This window comes from Nannospalax galili, unplaced genomic scaffold, assembly GCF_000622305.1.
Source record: "Nannospalax galili isolate Female #2095 unplaced genomic scaffold, S.galili_v1.0 scaffold197, whole genome shotgun sequence".
In the NCBI taxonomy this organism is placed as follows: Eukaryota; Metazoa; Chordata; class Mammalia; order Rodentia; family Spalacidae; genus Nannospalax; species Nannospalax galili.
The window spans coordinates 3,358,180-3,384,059 of NW_008339846.1; the positions used below are offsets into that span (position 1 = coordinate 3,358,180).

Sequence of the window (25,880 nt, forward strand, 5' to 3'; positions counted from 1 at the left end):
TCTGGCTTTCATAGTTTGCACTGAAAAGTCAGCTGTAATCCTAATGGGTTTTCCTTTATCTGTGACTTGTTGTTTCTCTTTTGCAGCTTTCAGTATTGTCTCTTTGTTTTGTACATGTAGTGTTTTTACTGTGATGTGCTGTGGAGAGTTTCTTTCTGGTCCTGTCTGTTTCATGTTCTATATGCTTCTTCTTTTTGTATGGGCATGACTTTCTTTAATTTGGGGAAATTTTCTTCCCTGATTCTGCTAAAGATCGGTCCATGCCATTATCTTGGGATTCTTCTCCTTCCTGTATGCCTATGAGTCCTAAGTTTTGTCTTTTTATGGTGTCACACAATTCCTGCATATTCCATTCTTGTGATTTCTTAAATTTTCCATAATCTTTGCTTGAGTGGTCTAGTTCGTCCACTTTATTTCCAGTCTTGATGCTCTGTTTTCCATTTCATTCATCCTATTGGTGAGGCTTTCTCCTGTCACTTGTAATTGGCTTACTGAGTGTTTCACTTCCTTCTTCATTTCAGCCTGAGTATTCTTCAATATTTCTAACTCTCTTCTGAGTTCATTCAGAAGTAACTTTTGGGTTCCATGTCCTATAATATCTCTAGAGGTCTATTATTACTTGGTGGGGATACATTCTTTTGTTTTTTCATGTTATTTTTTTCTCTGTGATTTTGACATGTGAATTTCTTTTGTAGTTTCTGATTCTTGTGTGAGACTCAAGCCTTCAAGTTTAGGTCTGCTTCATTTTGTTAACTTTATATGTCTTTGTGGTTTACTTTTTGGGCATGAAAGGCTGGTTCCTTTAAGCTTCCGGTTCTCTCTTTTGATTTTACATTGGAGTGGCCAGATTGTATTTGTCTTCAGGACTTCCCACAGAGGCCCAAGTCTGATGCGAATCAGATGCTCTCAGGCTTTCTCCTAAGGTCTGGATCCCTCCAGGAAAGATTTTGACATCAAGAATTTGGGGTTGGATTGGCCTGGGAGCCTGGCCCAGGGAAGATGCTGGTCTAGAGTAGCTGGTGGCTGTGCCACCCAGTGATGCAAAGATGGGGGCAGGAAGTGGCCCCAAGGGCTCCTGGGGACTGCACTGAGGAGTGAGTTATGTCTGGATGCAAAGGACCAGGAGGAGCAAAGGTCAGTCCCTGAATCCAGGAAAGAGGCTGGCAGGTTGTGCAGACCCAGGGAAGCAGAGGGAGGTGAGGGCTGGGCCAGCCCCTGAGCACCCCTGGGGACCCGAGAAGGAACTGAGTTGGTCTGGATGCACAGGATCAGGAAGTAGTGGTGGTTCCCCAGGTGTCTGGGGCCCCAACACAAGCAATGGGACAGTACCCAGGCTAGGAGGAGAGACTGGCAGGGGAAATGGGAGGGTGAATGAGGCTGGGGAGTCAAGGTATGGTGGGCAAGATTGACTTATCCTGGAGAAAGAGGCCAGTGGGTCAGAGAGGGGCCGGTGTTTAGTGTAGGCCCAGGGAAGGAGAAGGAGGTGAGGGCAGGGGCCAGGCTCAGAAGCAGTGCTCCTGGGGACTGGAGAAGGCACTGAGTTGCTCTGGATGCACAGGATCAGGAAGAAATAGTGGTGGTTCCCCAGGTGTCTGGGGTGCCAAGACAATGAATGGGACAGGACCCAGGCTAAGAGGAGAGACTGGTGGGGGAGATGGGAGCGTGAGTGAGGCTAGAGGAGTCAAGGCGTGAAGGCCACAATCGACTTACCCCTGAGAGAGAAGCCTGTGGGTGGGAGAGATCGATCAAGTAGGTTTTATCCCAGAGATTCAGGGATGGTTCAGTATCCGCAAGTCAATAAATGCCATTAATCACATAATGGACTCAAAGACAAAAACCACATCATCATCTCAGTAGATGCAGAAAAGGCTTTCAACAAAATGCAGTATGCATTCATGATAAAAGTTCTAGAGGGAACTGGACTGGAGGGAACATACCTCAACATAATTAATGCTATATGCAACAAACCCACAGCCAACATCATTCTAAATGGAAAAAATCTGGACGCATTCCCAAAAATCAGTAGCCCTTCTGTGTACCAATAGCAAGCAAGTGACAAAGGAGTGCAGGGAAACCCTCCCATTCACAATAACCACAAAAAAATAATAACTGATTAATTAATTAAATAAGCATCTTGGAATAAATCTGACCAAAGACATCAAAGACATTGCGTTCCCCAGAGGTTCTAGTTCCTCCAAGGGGCAGGGCCTGCTGTGGAGAATGGACTGGGCAGAGTGAGCCTGGACACGGAGGGGCTTGTGGCATCATCTTGGGACAGGAGCCCCTAGCCGCTAGTTACATGGGAGCAACATGGGGAACTCGAGGACAGAATGGTCTGACACTTATGGACCTGGGGCAAGATCGCTGGCCCCTGAGGCATGAGCAATGCTAGTGGTGACTATGGGCATGGTGTGGGAGCCATCTGATATGGCAGGCCCTGAGCCATGCCACCAGACGAACTGCTGGAGCTGAGCGGGCGCAGGGCTAGACACTAGGTGCTCATTCCATCGTAAGTACTCCCCTCTCCCCCACCACAATAATAATAAATGCACATAAAGATATGTTATATGGTTTGCCTGATAGCACAAGAGACTCTGAGAGAACTCTGGCGATAGACATCTATAATGAAATTTTTTTAAATCTTTAAAGAAAGAGATTGAGGAAGACACCAGGAGATAGAAGGACCTCCCCTGCTTATGGATTGGAAGAATTAATATTGTGAAAATGACCATCCTACCAAAAGCCATTTATAGATTCTATTCAATGCCAATCAAAATCCCCATGACATACTTCACAGAATTAGAAAAAAAAATCTTTATATTCATATGGAAGCACAAAAGACCCAGGAGAGCCAAACCAACCCTGAGCACAAAGAGCAACACTGGGGGGATGACTATACCAGGTCTCAAAGTATACTACAGAGGTGTAGTCATAAAAACAGCATGGTATTGGCACAAAAATAGACACATTGATCAGTGGAACATCATTGAAGCTCCAAACCAGAGTACATGCAATTTCAGCCACCTGATATTTGACAAACGTGCCAAGAACACACAATGGAGGAAAGACAGCATCTTCAACAAATGGTGCTGACAAAACTGGATCTCCACCTGTAGAAGAATGAAACTAGATCCTTATCTTTCACCTTGCACAAAAGTCAACTCCAAATGGACCAAAGACCTCAATGTGAAACTGGAAACCCTGAAACTGGTAGAAGAAAACTTTGGCAGTAACTTACAAGACATAGGTGTAGGAAAGGATTTTCTAAATCAGGCAGCAGTTGATCAGGAATTAAGGTCAGCAATCAACAAGTGGGACCTCATTAAAATAAAAAGCTTCTGTACAGCAAAGGAAACAGTAGAAAAAGTGAAGAGAAAACCCACCACAATGTGTGAGAAAATCTTCACCAGTGACACTTCTGATGGAGGTTCAACATCCAGAATATATAAAGAACTCAAAAAACAAAGATCCAGGAAAACCAATGACCCAATTAAAAGACAGGCTAAAGATCTACAAAATTGTTCTCAAAGGAAGAAATAAAGATGGCTAAGAAACATCTTTAAAAGTGTTTAACATCACTAGTAATTAGGGAAATGAAAATTAAAATCACCTTAAGATTTTACCTTACCCCTATCAGAATGGCTAGGATCAAGAGAACGAATGATACCAAATTCTGGTGAGGATATGGAGAAAGGGGAACGCTCATTTACTGCTGGTGGGATTGCAAACTCCTGAAACCTCTATGGAAAACGGTGTGGAGAACTCTTAAAAACTAAAAATGAATCTGCCATGTGATTTGGTCATACCACTCCTTGGCATATTCCCAAAGGACTCATCCTATTGTAGAGACACTTGTACATCCATGTTTATTGCAGCTCCTTTCACAAATGTGAAGAGATGGAAGCAACCTAAGTGCCCCTCAACTGACGAGTGGACAATGGAAATGTGGTGTATTTACACAATGGCGTTCTATTCAGCAGTAAAAGAAAGATGAAATAATGAAATTTGCAGGTAAACGATGGCTCTAGAAACTGTTATACTAAGTGAAGTAACACAAACTCAGAAAAACAAAAGACGTATGTTCTCCCTCATTTTTGGATCCTAGCACCAAATCCTTATAATAAATGGAATCCCACTGAAATGGGCCAACAGCTCATGGAAAACATTATGCAGAGAACTGAAAGTTCAGTGCCTTGCCACAATAGGAGGACGATCACCCCACACCTATCATCCTGCCCCCAAGGCTCAGGGACTTTTATGGAAGAGGTTGGTAGAAAGAATGTTTAAGAGCTGGAGGAAGGGGTGGAGTGTTACCTGGAAGTGTCCCCTGACCACTATGCTGACAAGCTATAGTCACAACTCCTGCCTGTGCTGGTCAAGGAGTCGAGGGGGCAGTCAGTTACCCCTCCCACCCTGTCATGGACCTTAGCTGCATGTGGGGGAGGGGCTAAGGATATATAAGCCAACAATGCTGAGGCACCTCTCTTGACATTTTGTGTAGCTCTCGGGAAGTCACAGGATTTATATTTGAGTGTGGGCTTTCCAACACAACTATAAATAGGGGGCATCCACTCTTCTGTAAACAAACCCCCACCCTATTCTTTGTTAGCAAGCCCAATAAACTCGTTAGGATTTTTTTAAAGCCCCCTCATGATGTATCCATGTTATGTATTTGTAATTTTTAATTAATAGGTGATAATTGTATATATTTATGGGGCACGGTGTATTGTTTTGATATTCGTATATATTCGATAATTGAAAATTCAGCAGTTACATACATTAGCTTGTGTGTTTTATCAAAAAGGCAAGCAATGATCAAATGATTAAGTGAATGAGAGACTGAATGAATGAGTGAGAGATTGAATGACTAACAGAGAGATGATCACCTAAGGGAGGCATTTTCCTAAAAGAGATCTTGATAACGGTCTTCCTCGGCCATAATTTTTGAATCTGGCTTTAGTCTCAGGATTTGAATGATGTAATTAAATTATCAGTTGACTCCCTTTTCTGGAGTACTTTTGGCATGCTGCCTTCATTGTATATGTATAATTAATTACATTACAGATGCGACCTGTTTTCAAAAACCAAGTGATGATCAAACAAGAAATATTTTTGCACGTTTCCATTATTTTATTCACGTTCTCTGTCAAACCAAGTGATTATGTTAAACCGCACATTGGGTAAATTGTAAAAACAAGGATAAAATTTTTTTAATAATGTTTAGTTAAATATCGTGTGTTTCATTATCCCATTAAATGAGTAATAATGATTTTTTACTCTAAGAAATGTAATAGCAATATTTAATCTTAGAACTACTATTTCTACTTAGATTGTGTCAATTTCCTTAATCATTTAAATGTATTCTCAGTAATTCTTTAATACTCTTTTCAAAAAGCCATTTTATGTTATTACTATCTCAAAAGAGGAAAGTAATGGACAGTAGCTCATATCCACAGGAAGCAGACTTGCTTTCCCAAGAATTACTAATGTATAATAACTATTGTGGAGTCACTGCACTTTGCTGGGGAACCACATGTGTGAGCCAGGTGGTTGGAGCACAAGTCAGGAAAGCACAGTGTACGATGGGTTACCAAAACAGTGGTCTGCAGGCCACTATAGGAACTCTGGATGTCTGACTCAGTGCTGTGGAAAGCCATGGAAGATTCCAAGCAGAGTTAGACCTGTCTGTGCTTTTGGAGTGATAACTAGTACATGTGCAGGGGCAAGGAAGAAACAGGAGGAGCAGGTGAGATGCAGTGGTTGGCATGGCGATGGCACTGAAGGCGGTAATAAATGGTCTGGTCCTGAGACAGATGATAAAGAGTGATACAGACCATTGTTGCTGCTAGATTAGAGATGAAAATTATCAGAGAATTGTTTTGTGGATTTCAGTTTATGCTTCATTTAAGAAGGTAGAGGAATGGTTGGCATTTGAGGAAGGGACAAACTGAGGGGAAAATGTGGATACCAGTACTTATTATAGACACCAAGGATGTGTGCACACATTAGATACCAGGTGGTTGTGTCAGGAAGGGAGGACGTGTGTGAGCTTTGGGATCATGGGAGAGAGTTCATTGAGATACAATTTTGAAAATTCAGCACTTAGGTAGAATTTAAATTTATGGAGGTGAGCATTCATGGGTGTCAGAGAAAGAAAGGGTGAGGGCTTTCTGGGAAATAGAACATGTTGGATTTTAGACTTCTGCTGTGTTAATTTTTTTTTCAAAGAAATGAGTATCCTTGTGAGGGACGCCTTTCTTTCACGAAGGCAAAATCATAGACAGGGAAGTTATCTTGTCTCTCAATATAATAATACTCCTGATTGAAGTGCCAAAGTCAAACACCAGCCCTAAAAGTTGCAATTGTTTCTGCTTCATGGCAAGGAAGAGTCAAGTTTGCTTTTTGATAAATATATAAACCAATTGTACTTGTGCGAATAAAAGAAACAGCTTTGCAACAAGAATGTTAATTAAAATTGATTAAGTTACACAAACGTCTTGGTGTGCTTAATGGGCCTGAACACGGTTTTGAAAGAACAGGCAGGGATAAATAGTGGTAATTAAGAGCTTTTGACCAAACATCACTTTGACTCATGGTATTTCTTGTTCCCTGGTGTCTTCTATTATAAAGTATCATAGGCTGTGTGACTTGTAAACAGTAGACGTTTACTTTCCACAGTCCTAGAAACCAGAAATCTGAGGTCAGGTTTCCCTCATTCGGGTTGCAGATCGTGATCTCTGCATGTCCACACGTGGCAGACGTGGCTAGCATTCTGCCACATATACAAGGGTGCCAATTCCATTCATGAAGTCTCCACCCTCGTGTCCCAGTGGGCCCACCTTCACATACCCTCACATTGAGAATTAGAGTTCAACATAGGAATTTTGAGGCCCACAAGCATTCACTACATCACAACCTGGGAAGAGATGAATGACCGTATGAACAAGAACGGCCTGGGTGCCATACTTCAAGCTGAACACATCAGAGAGAGCCCAGTGGGCTGTGAGTTCAGGCTGAGACACATTCTTCTATATTTACTATCTCATCGTCTACAAAGAGAATTTTTCATCTTCCTTTCTAGTCTGATGGCTGGTGTTTTATTACCTGATATTCCTGGTGAAGCTTCCCGCACAACACTGAACAGAAGTAGGCACAGCCTGTACCCTTCATCTATGACTTTAAAAGCCTTTCACAGTAAATATGGGAGCTGTGAGGTTTTCTAATAGAAGTCTTTTATGAGAATATGGAAATTACATGTTCTTGTCATGAAATAATTGGATTTTATCAAATGAGTGAGTTTTCTGAGGCTATTGAGATGACTATAGATTTTCCCCCTTTAATTCTATTAATATGGTACATTACATAGGTTACGTTTCACATATTTCAGATAATGACCCACCTTTGCAATTCTTATGTAAATCCACACAGGAAGTTCACATTTTCATGAACTATAAACCATTTTTCTGTGACTGAATTCTGTTTGCTGATATTTTGTTAGAGACTTTTGTATCTCTGTTCGTAAGTCTTGGATTTCTGGCGGGGGAGTGTTTTGTTTTGTTTTTTTGTGACAGCTCTGTGTGATATTGCTATTGGAGTACCACCTGCATTGTGGAATGTGCTGAGAACTGTTGTCTCCTCTTTCATTTCCCACATAAGATTGGGGGGAGTAATTTTTAAATACTTGATTTACCAGTAAATCCATCTGCACAGAGGCTTTTCTTTACAAGGTTTGTTGATATTGTTTTTGTTTGTTTTCTTAGTAAGTCAATATCTTTACTTTTTATAAGTAAATCTATTCAGATTTTATATTTCTTCTTTGGTCAGTTTTGTATGTCCTAATGTCCTTTTGAGAATGAACATCCCTGCTTCAATATAAATCAGTCATACATCCCAGCAAGGCAGCAGAAAAGAGCAGTATTGCTATTCATTCTCAGTCCCACCCTTAATAGATTACATTTGGTAAAAGAATGAAATAGTGCTATTTAGATATATAAGGAAAAAAGGAATCTCCAGCATTTCTGAGACTCTATGTGCTTTGAATAACCCATCAAATGATAAATCACAAAAGAAATTTAACATGCTTCCATAGTAGAACGTAACAAGTTAAAGTATGTGGAATATAGTTAATGAAGCTATTGAACAGCAGAAGTCACTGTTTTCAGATGCTTATATTAGAGCAGAAGAAACATTTCCAATCAGCTATCAAAGTTTCCAGTTTAGGAAGGCAGGAAAACATGAACAAATTAGAATCCAGCAAGAAGAGAATAGATACTAAATAATCTTTTAAACAGTAGAGAGAAAACAACCGAGAAAGAAAATTAATAAAGCAAAAGCTTAGTTCTTTTGGGAAAATAGTTTCAAAAATTCCTAAGCCAGTAGCAAAGGAGATAGAGAAAAAGTAAACACAAAGCTGTCAAACTAACAGTGTGAAGGAGATAACTACTCCGCACAGTCCTAACAGTCACCATTTGAATAAATCTGAATTTTATCAATTACCAGAGGCCGGAAACATGTATGTGAAAATAAGATGGCGTAGTCCCTGCTAAAGTAATTATGCATTAATTTTCGTAAATGTACTTTAAAATTCTTCTGACAAGAGAAATTTTATACCCAGATGATATATCTGTGAATCTCACCAAACATTTTAAGAAAGCACATTAATAATTTTTATATATGTGAATCCATAGAAATATCCTATCCAGGGAAAGAGGCTAAAAGCCTTGGCCTACAAACCAAAACTCACATCTGTGCCGTGCTGGAGATCCCACATCAATGGAAAGGCAAAGGTTGATATAAAAGATGAAGAGCGGCTATTACAGGAAACAGCTCCCAGGAAGCTGCAATAAGCATCAGTTCTTAGCACGACAGAATCCAAATGAAAGGTACTCAATAATGAATAAAGAAACATTTTATTATGATGTAATAACCAGGAAAATTTAACAATCATAAATCTCTGTGCACACCAGAATCTCTTTGATATAAAAAAAGAAAAAAAATTACTGAAATGTTAAAATGTATTGACAAATGCAGTTATAGATGAGAACATTTTTATACTACCAATAGTCACAGATCAACTGCATCAGCCTTTGGGGAACTTGATTAACCCCCAAGGTTCTTTCGGTAGAATTAGTTACATAACGTGCTTTGTGACCATCAATAAATATATATCATTTTTACAAATTCCTAAGAGGCAGTAGAACATATTTATCATACCCAGAATGAAAATAAATTGTCATCATGGCAAAACAGAGCCATAATCTGTCCAGATCTAGTGACACTGGAAGTGACACAGGCCAACCCCAAAATAGTCATCCTGTGGAATTGAATAATCAGACTTTTTATCCTCACCCTAAAAGGAGATGGAAATAGGAATTATAGGCTTTAAGCAGAGTGACAGTGAGTAGCCATGAATCCAAAGCTGTGGGATTTGGCTAAAGGAGTGATTCTTGGAATATTTGAGTCCTTGAACACACTTGCTAGAAAATACAGAAGATTGGTAATGAGTGACAATCAAGAAAAAGCAAAATACAATTTTTTAAATTTATGGCATTTATTAGATGATGTTGCAAACAAGTATTTTTTGTAATGAGGAAAGGTAGGGCTTCTCTGGAATGAGAAATCAAAGAAATGTCAGAGAAGCTGAGGTGGGTGTGGGCACGGTGATATTTAAATGTCTTTTTGCTCATGACCTTCAGGGAAGCCACCTAGGACAGGGGAGTAGAAGGGCCCCCTTTTCAAAACCTGGACCCAGAGAGGCAATATAGAAAGGCATATTTTCCCCCTAGCATTCCATGGCCCTCCTCACCATTTTCTTACAGCATGGACATAATATTCACTCATTTAGTGAGCCTTGGATTTATTATGCCTCTTCTGTGTACCAAGCAACATGTTATGTCCTCGAGTACAGAACGAACAGGGCTGACAACATGCACACCCTACTGTGGACATTGTAGCAGAGTAACAAGAAGCAAATACATAAAGAAATTAATTGTAGAAGTTGGTAAGAGTGACAAAGAATCTTAGGAGTATGAAATGGTGTTAACTGGAGAAAGTGCGGCCAGTCAGAGGGGTTGGGGAAGAACTCCGAGGGACTTGAACTCCCACATTTCTGTGACAGGACATCTGAACAAAGACTTTGGAATGCTTGCTTGAGAAAAATGTAAATTTTAATAAAGAAAGTTATTTTAAGTTGAACTAGAAGGAGATAATATAGAAAATGAACAGCAATCATAGTCTTTAATAATAAACCAAAGACTTAATTTTGAGATCATCATAAAACTGTAAGGATCCAAGACTCATCTAGGAAAAGCAATGGAAAATAGCATTAAACATAAGGAATTACTTCCAATATAAGGGTGGTTAATTATAAGAAAATATTACACAGGGTATTTTACATTTAAAACTCCAAGTAAATGCATAACTTTCATGATGGGCTCAAAGAACGAAAGCAGAGTTATGACTGCAAAAAACCACATCTAACTCAAGAATACAACCACAGAGAAGTCCTGTGCATACTGCTTAGTAGGGGTATAATTTCCAGCAAGTTTCTCAGCTTCTCTGGGCCTCAGTTTCTCTTTGGAAAAATAAGCTAAACATAGTAACTGCTATAAAGTAATACCATGCGTATAAAGCAAGCAATGCATTTTGTTAAATCCCCAAACAGCACTTGCCATGTAGCAATTATTCTACAAATATTTGTTGGCTGTCTTCATCACCACCACCATCATCACCAACATCACTGTCACCATCACCATCGTCATCCTCATCATAGTCATTACTACCATCATGATCACCATCGTCACAGTCACTGTCACTATCACTCACCATCACTATTATCACCATCACTGTCAATCCCATCATGATCATGATCACACACCATCACCATCATCATAATATGATTTTACAGTTAATTTTTACCTAACCATCAAGATCATTTACTAAAGCAACAAAAAGATGTAATGTTTATGAATTTAGCTTTATAAGGCCAACATTGCCCTGTACTGAAAATTATATGAAATCAAAGAAACCTGTTGAACCTCTCATGGAAAAGTAGAGGAGATGATGACAAACTAAGCTTAGCAGGTAGATCACCATGTCCCTCTTTAGTCATGGGAGCCATCCTACTTCTTTGTTTTTACACACACACACACACACACACACACACACACACACATTAGATTTTTAGTCATTTTCACCCCTATTACCCTTTCATCCTCTCCCACTGAAGCTCTTCATCTACCTAATTACCCCAATCCTACTTAGATATATTTCTTTGTTAGAGAAATCTGCTGATTTTCATTATGGTTGCTTGCTACCTCAGAGGTGCAGACTGCATACACACACCCTCCCCTGCCTACCTAAGCAGGAGGTTCTGACACTCCCGTGTGGTGGAGAGCTTGTGAGCCTCAGGCAGAGGGCCAGTAGTCAGGGCCTTTGTTGGCTTCTACCCAGGGATAAGAACTGGATTGACGTCTGAGAAGAGAATGTTCTCAATAAGAGAATTTCAGAGATGCCTGGTGCTTACCTTGCTAGACCCTAAGTAGCCCAGGAGATCCTGTCACTCTTTCTGTGTCATAGCAGCTTGGTATAGGCAGGCCTGGCCATGAAGCCAGTCAATATATAGATGTATTTGATGTACATGCACCCTCTTAGCAGGGTTTTACTTGATGTCACTGTGGCTCAGTGCCCAATACATCACTGTATCAGGAGCAAGTGTTGGTTTAAACTGGTTTTATAGTTCTTATTTAATGTGTGACCACTATAATCATCTCTGGAGGTAGCATAGCTTTCTGGGACAGTGAGTTGAATGACTGTGTGACATCGTGCGGGCTTTAGGTGTTTACTCAGTGCCACAACTAATTGCTTTGCTGCTCTTCTTGTGGGGCTCAGGGAATGACCAGCAGGGTGATTGTGGTTTGTCCTCGTTTCTGATTCTGATTGTGGTCCTTCCATTCCCTTCATTGTCATCTGGAGAGTTTGCACCTCTGTCCAGTGTCATTGCTTCTGGTTTTTCTCCAACTACAGCCAGTGTTCTTGGTTCGGTATCCATGGTAACTTCTGCCCCCCCCCCACCGTGTACTCCATTTGAATTTCACCTCTGATGATTCTTGGGTTTCTGCGCATCTCCTAGACCTGAACACTTCTAGCCTGGGATTAAATGAAGTTTTAAAAGTTTTGAATTATTTAAATATTTAAATGGTCACTCAGAAACACAAATAATTGTTTTTCATGCATATGTGTATATGGTGTGCATATGCATGCTCACACCTGTGTAGGTTCACATGTGTACATGCATGTGGAGGCAGAGGTTGACTTTAGGTGTTTTCCTCTGTCATTTTCCTGTGCATATGCATGCTCACACCTGTGTAGGTTCACATGTGTACATGCATGTGGAAGCAGAGGTTGACTTTAGGTGTTTTCCTCTGTCATTTTCCTGAGACAGTCTCTTGCTGAACCTGGAGCTCAGCTCGTCTAGCTGGCCAGCTCAGTCTGGGGATCCCCCATTTCTACATCCCTAGTGCTGGGATTACAGGCTGGCGCCCATGCCTGCTTGGCTGTTGTTAATGTTTTATTTTTTGAGGATTTCGTCTATGATTCTACTGTATTCACATCATTTCCTTCCCTCCTCTTCCCTCTCCCAACTCATCCCAGGCCCCTCCACTCCCTCTCAATTTCATGAACTCTTCAACAGTTGCATATATACATGTGCGCATACACACACAGCCTACTGAGTCCATATAGCGGTACTTGTATGTGCATGTATTTAGGGCAAAGCATATGCTGACATGCCAATCTGGATGTGGGAAATTTCACACGGTGCCACCACCACATCAAGAGCTATAGGTAATCAATGGCCACTGAGAGAGGAAAAATTGGTTTTCTTCAGGGACAAGCTCCCTGATGGATTATCCAATCCTAAGTGCCTACCTGTACTTTCTGTGGGCTCTGGGGATCCAAATTCTAATCTTCATGCTTGCACAGCAAGTGCTTTATCCACTGAGCTTTCTCCCCTACTTAGGATTCTTATAAGTGAACCTTAATCTGTTGGGGAAGAATTTAACTTTGTGGACATGCTTTCCACATGATCACAGGATACTTTCACATTCATTGACTTTGTCAAGCATGTACCTGGCCTGTCCTATACAATTCTGGGAGACCCTCAGGAGACATTCGGCTGTGTGTCTGTGTTGAACAAGTTGAATCTGTGTGAGTGGAATGGGTGGGGGGATATAGACTCAATGTCCCTGGGACCCCAGGAATAAGGGTGGGATAAGAGGTTCAAGGTTGTCATGGCAACAGCCACATAGACAAGAGCTTCTAGAACACCAGTGGCAGGAGGAGTTGGCCAAGTGGAACATGGAAGAGCAGGGCCAATAGGTGAGCTACATAGAAAGTTTCCTTTCTTTCTCAAATTACCAATGCTTATAGACCAGTCTCCTTAAGCCACAGCCTGTTGATCAGCCCTGAATGAGAGCATTTTCCCTAGAATGTATGTTTTGTTTGGTTTCTCTAATTTCTCAAGAGATTAGTGAGGATTGAAGTCCCAGTTTAACTAAGTCCTAGTAAAGTCAGAGTTATGGCTATGCTGCCGTGGAGGGTGCAGTCTCCATACTAACCTGTTGTTCTTGTTTTCACAGAACATCGATCCTCGGCATCTCCTTTGGAGCTGCATTTCTCTCGCTTGCCTTCATCCTCTTTGTCTGCTTTGCTGGGCAGCTTTTGGTAAGTGCTTCAAACGTGGAACTAATTTGAAAAGTTTATTCATTTAGTAAAATGACTTACTTAAATATTTCAAAAGCGAGGAGCTCGTTGCTTTACATTTGAAGAGCTGTAATTCCCAGCACGCTTCAGGCCAGCAGCTAGACAGCCTCAGACGTAAACTGAGATAGCTCATGGACAGCCAAGACGCTAATTTGACAACTGTTATGTTTTTCTTGGAGATAAGGCCTCACTTTCTAGCTTAAACTGGTCTCAAGCTCACAATCCTCTTACTGCAGCCTTCCAAATGGGAAAACAGATGTGTACCATTGCATGTAGCAAAAATGTTGGATGTCACACTATAAGAATCATGGTTTTGCTTATTTGTTACTGTCAACTGTTTTTTAGATTATCTCTGCATTATCAGACTACCTGTAGCCATGAACACAAGAATAGCAAGATGGTTCGTGATAGGGTGATTAAAATACTTTAAAAATATGTATATTAAATCTACTTTCAAGGTATAAAATGTTAGAATATAGGAGACTAGAAAATGGTAAAATATCATTTATCATGGGGCTGGAGAGATGGCTCAGATGTTAAGAGCACCGGCCACTCTTGCAGACGATCCAGGTTCGATTCCCAGCACACACATGGCAGCTAACAACCACCTTAACTCCTGTTCCAGGGGATCAGATGCCCTCTTCTGACCTTTGATGGCATTATACAATATTTTATTTTTTTATTTTTTAATGTGGATGAGTGTGTTGTCTGCACATATGTAAGTGCACCCATGTCATGCAATGCCCAAGGAGGTCAGAAGAGAGAGTCAGATCCTCCTGGAACTGGAGCTACAGACAGTTGGAAAGTACCATGTGGGTGCAGGTAACCCAACTCAGGCCCTCTGCAAGAGTATCCAGTGCTCTTAACCACTGAGCCATCTCTCCATTCCATAAATAAAATATTTTAAAAATATCATTTATCAGTGTTTGAATGTGGCATTACCATGCCACATTGCAGTTAATACCTAAGTAAAATGGCCTAACTCTTAATTTAAGATTGGGCTCGAAGGACACGTGTTCTCCAAGTTTTCTCAGAACTGTGCTCTGGAACTATATGCCATATCTTCAATTAGGGAACTAAAAGCTTGGATCCACCCCTGTCTTATCAGATGCTCTTTTCCTTTCATCTCTAGGCCTAGATGGTCTCAGACACACAATGTCAAGCATTCTCAGTCTTCATAATTTTCAATGAAGTTGCACTGCCTTTCAGAACTTTGATATGTCAATTCTCAGCACGTGCACATTCATTCATTATTTTGTGGTAGACTAACACATTGAAGTTCTCAGGAATCAAGGTCAGGTGCCCAGGTCACAAGAGCACATGGTTCAGTGAGTTTGCCAAGATTAGTTAAAAGTCATTAGTCCAGATTCTATTTTTTGTCGTTCCTATATTTGAAGCCAACCACTGTATACGTGTGTGATTTGAATACAGTTTTGGATATGAAAATAATTTCTCCATTTATTGATGAGCATGAAGCAAATGTTGCCAGCCAGTAGGGCACAAGAGCTATGTAGGACACCAACAGGGAGACAGACGTTTCTGAAGATGAGCCATTGTTAGTCAGCAAGAGAGACCAAGTTTCCTACAGGATTCACAGCATTTTCAGAAGTCTCAGACATGGTTTGTAAATAAAAAATTCAACATAATAGTTTTTATAGAAAACATCTCTTTAAAATTTTTGTTCTTACATATATTTTATATGATATCAGAGAATGTATACTGTAGATATTTCCATATTTTCAAGATCATGATTGAAGAGAGACCTCCCCATAAGCCCCAAAACCATAAAGCAACTCTTGCTCTACAAACAAGTCTGTCTGGGACCCCCATAAACCCCAAAACCATAAAGAGGTTTCAGCTCTGCAAACAGGTCCTTCTCTGCGAACAAGTCCTTCTGAGACCCTTGGGGGAGGGAGAGGGAATGCACACCCTAAATATTCTTCCTAACTGGTAGCAAGGTTGGTCTGTGACTCTAGCTGTATACATGTAAGTACTTAAGCTCCCCTGCTGTTTGGTCTACATGCCTACTGCAAAATCCCACTGGTCAGCCGTCGCCGCTCATTAATTGACTAATAAAGGTCAATTTGGATCCTTGAGATTGGTTGCTTTTCATTTCCACTTGGGACTCTTTCAACTCCAAGTTCCTAACATTTTGGTGCTGAAACCCAGGAGAGAGTTCTAAGCTGCGAGGGAGTTAAAGCTCCTAATTCCTAACAATGACTTCTTCTCCCATTCATGTCGTCCCACTTACATGACATAACCTAGCAGGGGGCCTCCGGTCTGCATTACAATCTCTCCCAGTTTGCACACCACTCATAAGGCTGCCCTTGTCCCATTCCCCATGAGTTTAAACTCCTCAAATGCTTCTTTTCTTATAATATCATTTTGCTTTTCCAAAGACCAACCTTGCTACCAGCAGCTCCTCAGCATTGTGCTGTAATAACCTCTTCTCCTCTTCCAAACAGAATGTCTTCTCTTCAGAAGGTTGCAGAAGCCCTGAGTCATCTGTTGTTCAAGAATGAGAGGTTGAAACCTTCTGACTAACAAGGGCTGATTCCAACTTGTAGCCTTGCCTTTGTGGCCGTGAGCTCTTGGCTTCCGGTTTCTTGTATCACTGCAAACCTTTGTGGATTTTGCTCATGATATAGTAGTTTAGGCACTTCAGCGCACACTGACAGCTCTTCCACAACGAGACCATGGTTTATAGTGTACTCAAATGTTCACACAGCATCTTGAGTCTCTGAAGATCTCTTGGAAACAACACAGAGTGCAGAGAGGAGAGGACAGGGCAGTGACCCACACTGTTATGGGACTCCGTTATGGGTAGATGTCAAAGTTGCAAAATGCTTAGTATGCAAATATGCATGGTTTTCCAGGATCCAGAGTTCCTCACTGGGTGGAAAAGCTCACAAACCCCACCCTTGCTTCTCCTTGCCCCCAGAAGACCTTTGCCGTCCACCTCTCAGGTCCTCATCACCGGAGTCCTCACTGTGGTTTCTTTCAAAATCCACACTGTTCTAATAACAATAGCTTACACCCCTGGGTCTGAGAAGCTGCCTCCCATTGTCATGGGAGTAGAGCATGGAGGATATTCAGGGTCTATTGTTTTCTAGAAATTTGGTGATCTTTGCCATGTCTCCCTTTGCAGCCTCAGAGAATCCAACCTCTTTATCACTAATACCGCAGCTCTTGGTCCCCCTCGTTGCCAGCCTATGGCCCCCAAGAACATGGGACCAAGTTCTATCTAGATGGCGCCAACATCTCCTCATTCCCTCCCCTTCCTCTGTGCTTCCAAAAACCCTGCTAGCAAATGCTTTGTGACTCTGTGGTGTCTCAGAGGAAAAGCTACAAATGAACTGGTACCTACCTCCTCATCATCATAAGCCAGTAACATACTAGGGGGCAAGAAGACTAAACCTAAAGACATTCATCTTTTACTTTTTATTTTCTTTCAAAATTAGCAGAGAGAGTAATGGGTTTCCCTAGTGAATTTTCATGCCTCCTTTGTTTGGGGTGATCGTCCTTCCTGTTCATCTCCCCCTATCACCCCACATACCCCTGTACCCTACCACCCTCGTAATCTGTATTACCCTCCCCAAACCCCTTCCTTAAATATCCTTCATCATTATACCTACTCACTCCTAATAAACACATGCCTACAGTCCTAGCATTTGGGAAGCACAGGCAAAAGGATCACCAGTTCAAAGCCAGCCTGGGCTATAGAGCAAATTGTAGACCTACAGCCTAGGCTACATAGTGAGTTCCAGTCAGAGCTACAGAGTAAGATACTGTCTCAAAAAAAAAAAAAAATTAATTAGAAGCTAGAATGTGTATATGAGAGAGAACATGGGGTATTTCTTTTCTGAATCTGTGATACTTTGCTTAATATAATTTGCAGATACATCATTTTCCTGCAAATGTCGTAATTTCCTTTTCATTTATGGCTGAATAAAACTCCCTTGTATAAGTGACCCCACAGTTCCATTATCCATTCACATGTTGATGAGTATCTAGGCTGATTCCATTTCCTTGCTATTGTAAATACAGCAGCAATAAACACGGATGTGCAAATATCTGTGGTAACATGTAGAGTCCTTTGGGTATATACCCAGGAGTGATGTAGCTTGGTCATGTAATAATTCTTTTAGCATTTTGAAGAAGCTCTACACTAATTTCCATAGTGGCTTCAACAGTTTGCACTCCCACCAGCAGTGAATAAGAGTTCCTCCTTCCCCACATCCTCTAGTATTTTTTTTCTTGATGATGACCCTTCTGCTGGGGTCAGATCTCTCAACATGCACAATAAACTCAAAATGGATTTAACACACTTCACTTAAAGACTGGAATGCTGAAACTACTAGAAAAAAGAGATAAGAAAATCACTTCAGGATACAGGCATAGGTAAGAACTTTCTAAACAGGACTCCAATTACACAGCAAATAACCCCGAGAATTGGCAAATGTAATTACATGAAAGTTTTCATGAGATTACATGAAAAGAAACTATCCAGAGTGAACAGAATGGGAGAAAATCTTCATCAGTTATAGTTCATATAGGAGGTTAATTTCTAGAATATGTAAAAATGTAGAAATTGAACACCAAAACAGTACAAGATTAATAATAAATGGACCACTGATATGAACAGGCAGTTCTCAAAAGAAGAAGCACAAATAGACAATAGATATTTTAACAGGTGTTCAACATCCTTAGCCTCCAAGGAAATGCAAATTAAGACACTAGTTCTTGAATTTACATTGTAGGCTCCTTGACCGAGGCTCCCCCCAGTGGCCAGTTGTAACCCTTGGTCCAGGTGCAGTGCTTGTCAGATTGAGGACGGAATTCTCATCCCACTAATAGGTTCTTTTGATGTTTATAGAATTCTGCAATGATTGTTTAACTGTAAACAGCAAAATTATTGATGTGTGATGCATAACTGGTTTAAGAAGGCTTAAGTGTGTCTTGTATGGCAGCCCTCAAATACAGTGAAAAATTGGGTATATCACAAGTATTCCATGGTGGTGGGGGGTCGGCGATATTGCCATAGCTGCTGCTCATGCCCTGGCCTTTTGAAAACTAATTGACTATATGACGTTTGATGGGATTAGTATCTACTTGTCAATTAAATACTGAACTTATGAAAATGCGCTTGATGTATTAACCTTCTGCAAACATAAATGCCAAGGGGAGCGATACCTGTGGTGTCAGGACCGCATTCTCAATGTGAAGAATTAAAGTAAGCTACTGCTTTAAAGAAAGTCCAAGAAGGTCAATGTGACAACTTATCCTAATTTTGATTTTCAACTCATTTGGATAAAGGAAAGTGTGGGGATTAATGAGGAGTGCCTCTGGATGTGTCTGAGAGGGTATCTCCAGAGAGATTTAAATGAGGAAAGACACCCATCTTGACTGTAGGTGATACCATCACATGAAGTGGACTGGATCAAAAGGAGAAAGCCAGCTAAGTGCTAGTCCGCTCTCCTTGCTTCCTGGTTGGCCTAGAGAACCAAGCTGCTCTTCCTGTACCTCCCCGTCCAGGCGAGACCGCTTCCACTAAGCTGACTGAAAGCGAACCCTCCCTCTCTTAAGTTGCTTTTTGTCAGGTATGTGGTCACGGGTTGAAAAAGATAACTAATACTGTAAGCCTGGCTGACACATTTCTTTCCAGAGCTTTGAACCTGTCACTGTCTTCCACGCAAGCAATGCAACACAAGGAAACCATGACCACTGGGCTCTATATAGCTAGCTGGGTCTGATGGAAAGGCAGCAAAGTGTCACAGCGTCCAAAAACCAGAGTAATAATGATATCGGGTACTTCCTGCTTACCCCAAACTAGAAAAAAGTCTTTTCAGTAGCTTGTTCTGAACCCCTGAACTCTGTCAGGGGATTTCTTTTTGTTATCATCCATCTCCCTGAGAAGCTCCACTACGCCCTTCACTCCCCCCTGAAGCTTGCCAGTGCCTCTCCCAGGAGTACTCCTTCCCATGAGTGCTCCCCTCAATGAGTGCTCCCTCCTCCCCCAAGATTGCTCCCTTCTTCATCATGAGTGCTATCTCATCCCTTAGGACCACTCCTTATCTCCGCCCCTATGAGTGCTCTCTCCTCCCTCCCCAAGGGCTACTCCCTCCCCCATAGCACTTTCTTCCTAGTTCTTGCCATGAAGATGGATTCACTAGCCAGTCACCTTTGCAGAAACCTTCTATACCATTTCCTGTGATGAGTTTAGGTACCATGGGTCTCTGTGTCACATAGCTAACCCTCAATTTTATATTTCTTTTTATCTCTTTTTCTTCTTCTGTTTCCCCTGACATACAGTGTGTCCCTTAAGACAAGAACGGCCTCCTTAACTTCCAGTCTGTTTCCCACTAGACCTAGTAGAATGCTAACCCCGTGAACATGGTTAATAAATACGTGCAAGTGAGCATTCAGGGATCCTTTTCCTTCCTCTCTCCTCTGGCTCTCTCTTCTACAGATGCTCAGGGTTTGAAATACCAGTAAATGAATAATTATAGTAATGATGGTGCGTCATTTCTAAGGTGTGTAATGTGGCCAGCACAGTTGTTGTCAGACTTGTCTGAGATGGACCTAACTGCCTATGACATAGGACAGTAATTCTGACCAAAAAAAAAAAAAAAAAACACCGAAAAGCATCCCCCAAACAAAAACTCATCTTCGGGGAGCAGCCACACCAAGTGAAAATGCTGGAAAATGTCAGAGGAAATTTCCCCGATGTTGTGCCTTGTGCCTTGTAGAGCAGAGATAGTGTGCTGCCTCCGACCCACTTCACTGAGGACCAGGACGAAAGCGCAAAAGCAGAGTTCGGCCTGCGGAGGGAAAAGCAGGTCACGGGCCACACGGACTCTGCCCTGAAGGCTGTCTCCCACGGAAGTCCCCTTTTGCTATGTCAACACACTGGCAGCCATCTTTGTGCTGTTTGCCAGTGTCCCCTTTCCCTCCTCTTACCTGAGCTTCTCTTTGTGGGTTTGTAGAACTGGGCGCACCTCTGGTAAACAGCACCGAGCTGCTCTTCACTTGACAAGCAGGTACATGCACAGTGTAATTACTGCTGCAGCCTGACTTGATGTTTCGCATTCACCGTGCCTCCTCTTTGTTTTATTTGTTTTTTCCTCTCTTCTGCTGGATGCATTCTCTTGAGTAGCTTGGACGTGATATATTGGTTTGGGGTTTCAGCTTTGGCTTTCCTTTCTTTAACTGTGACATGTGCACCTGATTACGGAGGCCAATGGTACCTACTTCTTAGAGAATACAGGGAGTGTTTGGATCTCAGCAGCCCTCCCCTTCCCACCTTCCAGGTTAGCATTCTTTTTTTATTTTTTTTATTTTCTGTGTATGAGTGTATTGCCTGCATGTGTGTAAGTGCACCCATGTTGTGCAATGCCCAAGGAGGTCACAAGAGGACGTTGGATCCCCTGGAAGTGGAGTTAGAGATAGTTGTTATCTGTCATGTGGGTTCTGGGAATTGAACCCAGGTCCTCTGCAGGAGCAGCCAGTGCTCTTAACAGCTGAGCCAACTGTACAGCCTCCAGGCTAGCATTCTTTATTTTTAATATTTTATTTATTACTTTTATTTTATGTGTATGAGTGTATTGCCTGCATGTATGTGAGTGCACCCATGTCATGCAATGCCGGGGAGGTCAGAAGAGGGCTTCGGATTCCCCTGGAACTGGAGTTAAGGACTAAGGATGGTTCGTAGTCGCCATGTGGGTGCTGGGAATCAAACCAGGGTCCTCTGCAAAAGCAGTCAGTGCTCTTAACCGCTGAGCCGTCTCTCCAGCCCCCAGGCTAGCATTCCTTAATCTTTGTTTATTTAATCCTCTCACATTATTCGTGTTATCATTATTCTTATTTGATGATGTATCTGTCTCTTTTGCATAGTATCTTCCTCTGGGACTCAGTTTCCCAATTAAGAAAGTGCCTCCTTCCCCAATCCCCTCTGTAAGAGTATTGCATAACAGCCTTTGTATTTTGCAAAAGCATTTTTCTTTGTTGTGATTTTTTCCAAAAAATTTTAAAAACACAATTCCATATTCTCCTGGCTGTACCATGCTAAGTCTACTGTCTTTGCGTGTGTGTGTGTGTGTGCGTGTGTGTGTGTGTGTGTGTAGTATGGTGTAGGATGTTCGTGTATGGTGGTATAAGTACGTGTGTGTGTGGGTGTAGTATGGTGTAGGATGTGCGTGTATGATGGTGTAAGTACATGTATGTGTGTAGCAGTCAGCACTGAGTATCGTCCTCAACTTATCTTCACATTTTTTGAGACAGTGGGATGTTCGTGTATGATGGGATAAGTACATGTGTGTGTGTAGCAGTCCGCACTGAGTATCGTCCTCAACTTATCTTCACATTTTTTGAGACAGTGGGATGTTCGTGTATGATGGGATAAGTACATGTGTGTGTGTAGCAGTCCGCACTGAGTATCGTCCTCAACTTATCTTCACATTTTTTGAGACAGTGGGATGTTCGTGTATGATGGGATAAGTACATGTGTGTGTGTAGCAGTCCGCACTGAGTATCGTCCTCAACTTATCTTCACATTTTTTGAGACAGTGGGATGTTCGTGTATGATGGGATAAGTACATGTGTGTGTGTAGCAGTCCGCACTGAGTATCGTCCTCAACTTATCTTCACATTTTTTGAGACAGTGGGATGTTCGTGTATGATGGGATAAGTACATGTGTGTGTGTAGCAGTCCGCACTGAGTATCGTCCTCAACTTATCTTCACATTTTTTGAGACAGTGGGATGTTCGTGTATGATGGGATAAGTACATGTGTGTGTGTAGCAGTCCGCACTGAGTATCGTCCTCAACTTATCTTCACATTTTTTGAGACAGTGGGATGTTCGTGTATGATGGGATAAGTACATGTGTGTGTGTAGCAGTCCGCACTGAGTATCGTCCTCAACTTATCTTCACATTTTTTGAGACAGTGGGATGTTCGTGTATGATGGGATAAGTACATGTGTGTGTGTAGCAGTCCGCACTGAGTATCGTCCTCAACTTATCTTCACATTTTTTGAGACAGTGGGATGTTCGTGTATGATGGGATAAGTACATGTGTGTGTGTAGCAGTCCGCACTGAGTATCGTCCTCAACTTATCTTCACATTTTTTGAGACAGTGGGATGTTCGTGTATGATGGGATAAGTACATGTGTGTGTGTAGCAGTCCGCACTGAGTATCGTCCTCAACTTATCTTCACATTTTTTGAGACAGTGGGATGTTCGTGTATGATGGGATAAGTACATGTGTGTGTGTAGCAGTCCGCACTGAGTATCGTCCTCAACTTATCTTCACATTTTTTGAGACAGTGGGATGTTCGTGTATGATGGGATAAGTACATGTGTGTGTGTAGCAGTCCGCACTGAGTATCGTCCTCAACTTATCTTCACATTTTTTGAGACAGTGGGATGTTCGTGTATGATGGGATAAGTACATGTGTGTGTGTAGCAGTCCGCACTGAGTATCGTCCTCAACTTATCTTCACATTTTTTGAGACAGTGGGATGTTCGTGTATGATGGGATAAGTACATGTGTGTGTGTAGCAGTCCGCACTGAGTATCGTCCTCAACTTATCTTCACATTTTTTGAGACAGTGGGATGTTCGTGTATGATGGGATAAGTACATGTGTGTGTGTAGCAGTCCGCACTGAGTATCGTCCTCAACTTATCTTCACATTTTTTGAGACAGTGGGATGTTCGTGTATGATGGGATAAGTACATGTGTGTGTGTAGCAGTCCGCACTGAGTATCGTCCTCAACTTATCTTCACATTTTTTGAGACAGTGGGATGTTCGTGTATGATGGGATAAGTACATGTGTGTGTGTAGCAGTCCGCACTGAGTATCGTCCTCAACTTATCTTCACATTTTTTGAGACAGTGGGATGTTCGTGTATGATGGGATAAGTACATGTGTGTGTGTAGCAGTCCGCACTGAGTATCGTCCTCAACTTATCTTCACATTTTTTGAGACAGTGGGATGTTCGTGTATGATGGGATAAGTACATGTGTGTGTGTAGCAGTCCGCACTGAGTATCGTCCTCAACTTATCTTCACATTTTTTGAGACAGTGGGATGTTCGTGTATGATGGGATAAGTACATGTGTGTGTGTAGCAGTCCGCACTGAGTATCGTCCTCAACTTATCTTCACATTTTTTGAGACAGTGGGATGTTCGTGTATGATGGGATAAGTACATGTGTGTGTGTAGCAGTCCGCACTGAGTATCGTCCTCAACTTATCTTCACATTTTTTGAGACAGTGGGATGTTCGTGTATGATGGGATAAGTACATGTGTGTGTGTAGCAGTCCGCACTGAGTATCGTCCTCAACTTATCTTCACATTTTTTGAGACAGTGGGATGTTCGTGTATGATGGGATAAGTACATGTGTGTGTGTAGCAGTCCGCACTGAGTATCGTCCTCAACTTATCTTCACATTTTTTGAGACAGTGGGATGTTCGTGTATGATGGGATAAGTACATGTGTGTGTGTAGCAGTCCGCACTGAGTATCGTCCTCAACTTATCTTCACATTTTTTGAGACAGTGGGATGTTCGTGTATGATGGGATAAGTACATGTGTGTGTGTAGCAGTCCGCACTGAGTATCGTCCTCAACTTATCTTCACATTTTTTGAGACAGTGGGATGTTCGTGTATGATGGGATAAGTACATGTGTGTGTGTAGCAGTCCGCACTGAGTATCGTCCTCAACTTATCTTCACATTTTTTGAGACAGTGGGATGTTCGTGTATGATGGGATAAGTACATGTGTGTGTGTAGCAGTCCGCACTGAGTATCGTCCTCAACTTATCTTCACATTTTTTGAGACAGTGGGATGTTCGTGTATGATGGGATAAGTACATGTGTGTGTGTAGCAGTCCGCACTGAGTATCGTCCTCAACTTATCTTCACATTTTTTGAGACAGTGGGATGTTCGTGTATGATGGGATAAGTACATGTGTGTGTGTAGCAGTCCGCACTGAGTATCGTCCTCAACTTATCTTCACATTTTTTGAGACAGTGGGATGTTCGTGTATGATGGGATAAGTACATGTGTGTGTGTGGGTGTGTGTGTGTGTGTAGTATGGTGTAGGATGTTCGTGTATGATGGTGTAAGTACATGTGTGTGTGTAGCAGTCAGCACTGAGTATCGTCCTCAACTTATCTTCACATTTTTTGAGACAGTGGCTCTCAGTGAACCTGGACCCCAGTGATTCCACCAGGCTGGCTGGCCAACAACCTCCAGCAACCCATCTGTCTCTTCCTCCCAGCATTGGGATTACACATACACGTCACCATGCATGGCTTTTAATTAATGAATTTATTTATTTATTTATATTTAGTGATGGGGGGGTGCATGCATGAACATGTGTGAAGGTTAGAGGACAACTCTCATGAACTAGTTATCTCCTTCCAACATGTGGGTTCTGGAGCTCAAACTCGAGTCATCAGCACTGGTGGCAAGTATCCTTTCGCACTGAACCATTTCACAAGCCCCGTGCCTGGCTTTTAACAGGGGTGCCGGGGATCCAAACTCAGGTCTTCCAGCTTACATGGATAGCACTTTACCAGCTGACCCATCTTCCAAGCTCTCTACTCTCTTTTTAGAGTTGTCCGTGGTGGAAAATGTCTTTCCGTCAGATGTTTACAAGATGTGCTCTTTGTCACTGTGGAAAACACATTCCTTGTTGCATTAGTTAATTTTTTCCAGGCTATGACCAAACATCTGACAGAAACAGTAGAACAGTCATCTCTCTCAGTTGCAGATGGTTTGGTGCCTATAACTGGCTCCTGCTTCTGAGCTGGTTATAAGGCAAAATATCACGGCAGTGAATAGTGCAGCTTCTTCGTGGCAGACATGAAACAGAGAACAGGACACACAAGGACAAGAGCTAACCCCCAGAGACACGCCCCCAGTGACTCACTTCCTTGGAATAGGCCCCATCTCCTTCTTTTCACCACCTCCTAAGAATAGCATCATATTATGAGCCCATTGAGGGATTAACTAATTGATTAAGTCAGATCCAACTGTCTCTGGAGACAGCCTCACAGACACACCCAGAGGGGTACTTTACTATCTCCTAGGTATTTCTTAATCCAACCAA

The 25,880-nt window shown here is 41.9% G+C and overlaps 1 protein-coding gene across 2 annotated transcripts in view; it reads left to right on the plus strand.

The window, feature by feature from the left end:
• Positions 1-25,880, plus strand: part of Adcy2 (adenylate cyclase 2) — a 447,994-nt gene that overhangs the window by 351,647 nt on the left and 70,467 nt on the right. For both annotated transcript variants that reach the window (XM_008834578.2, XM_008834577.2), the window contains exon 15: positions 13,638-13,722. In XM_008834578.2, the coding sequence (XP_008832800.1) occupies positions 13,638-13,722 (85 nt within the window). The remainder of the gene's footprint in view (positions 1-13,637; positions 13,723-25,880) is intronic.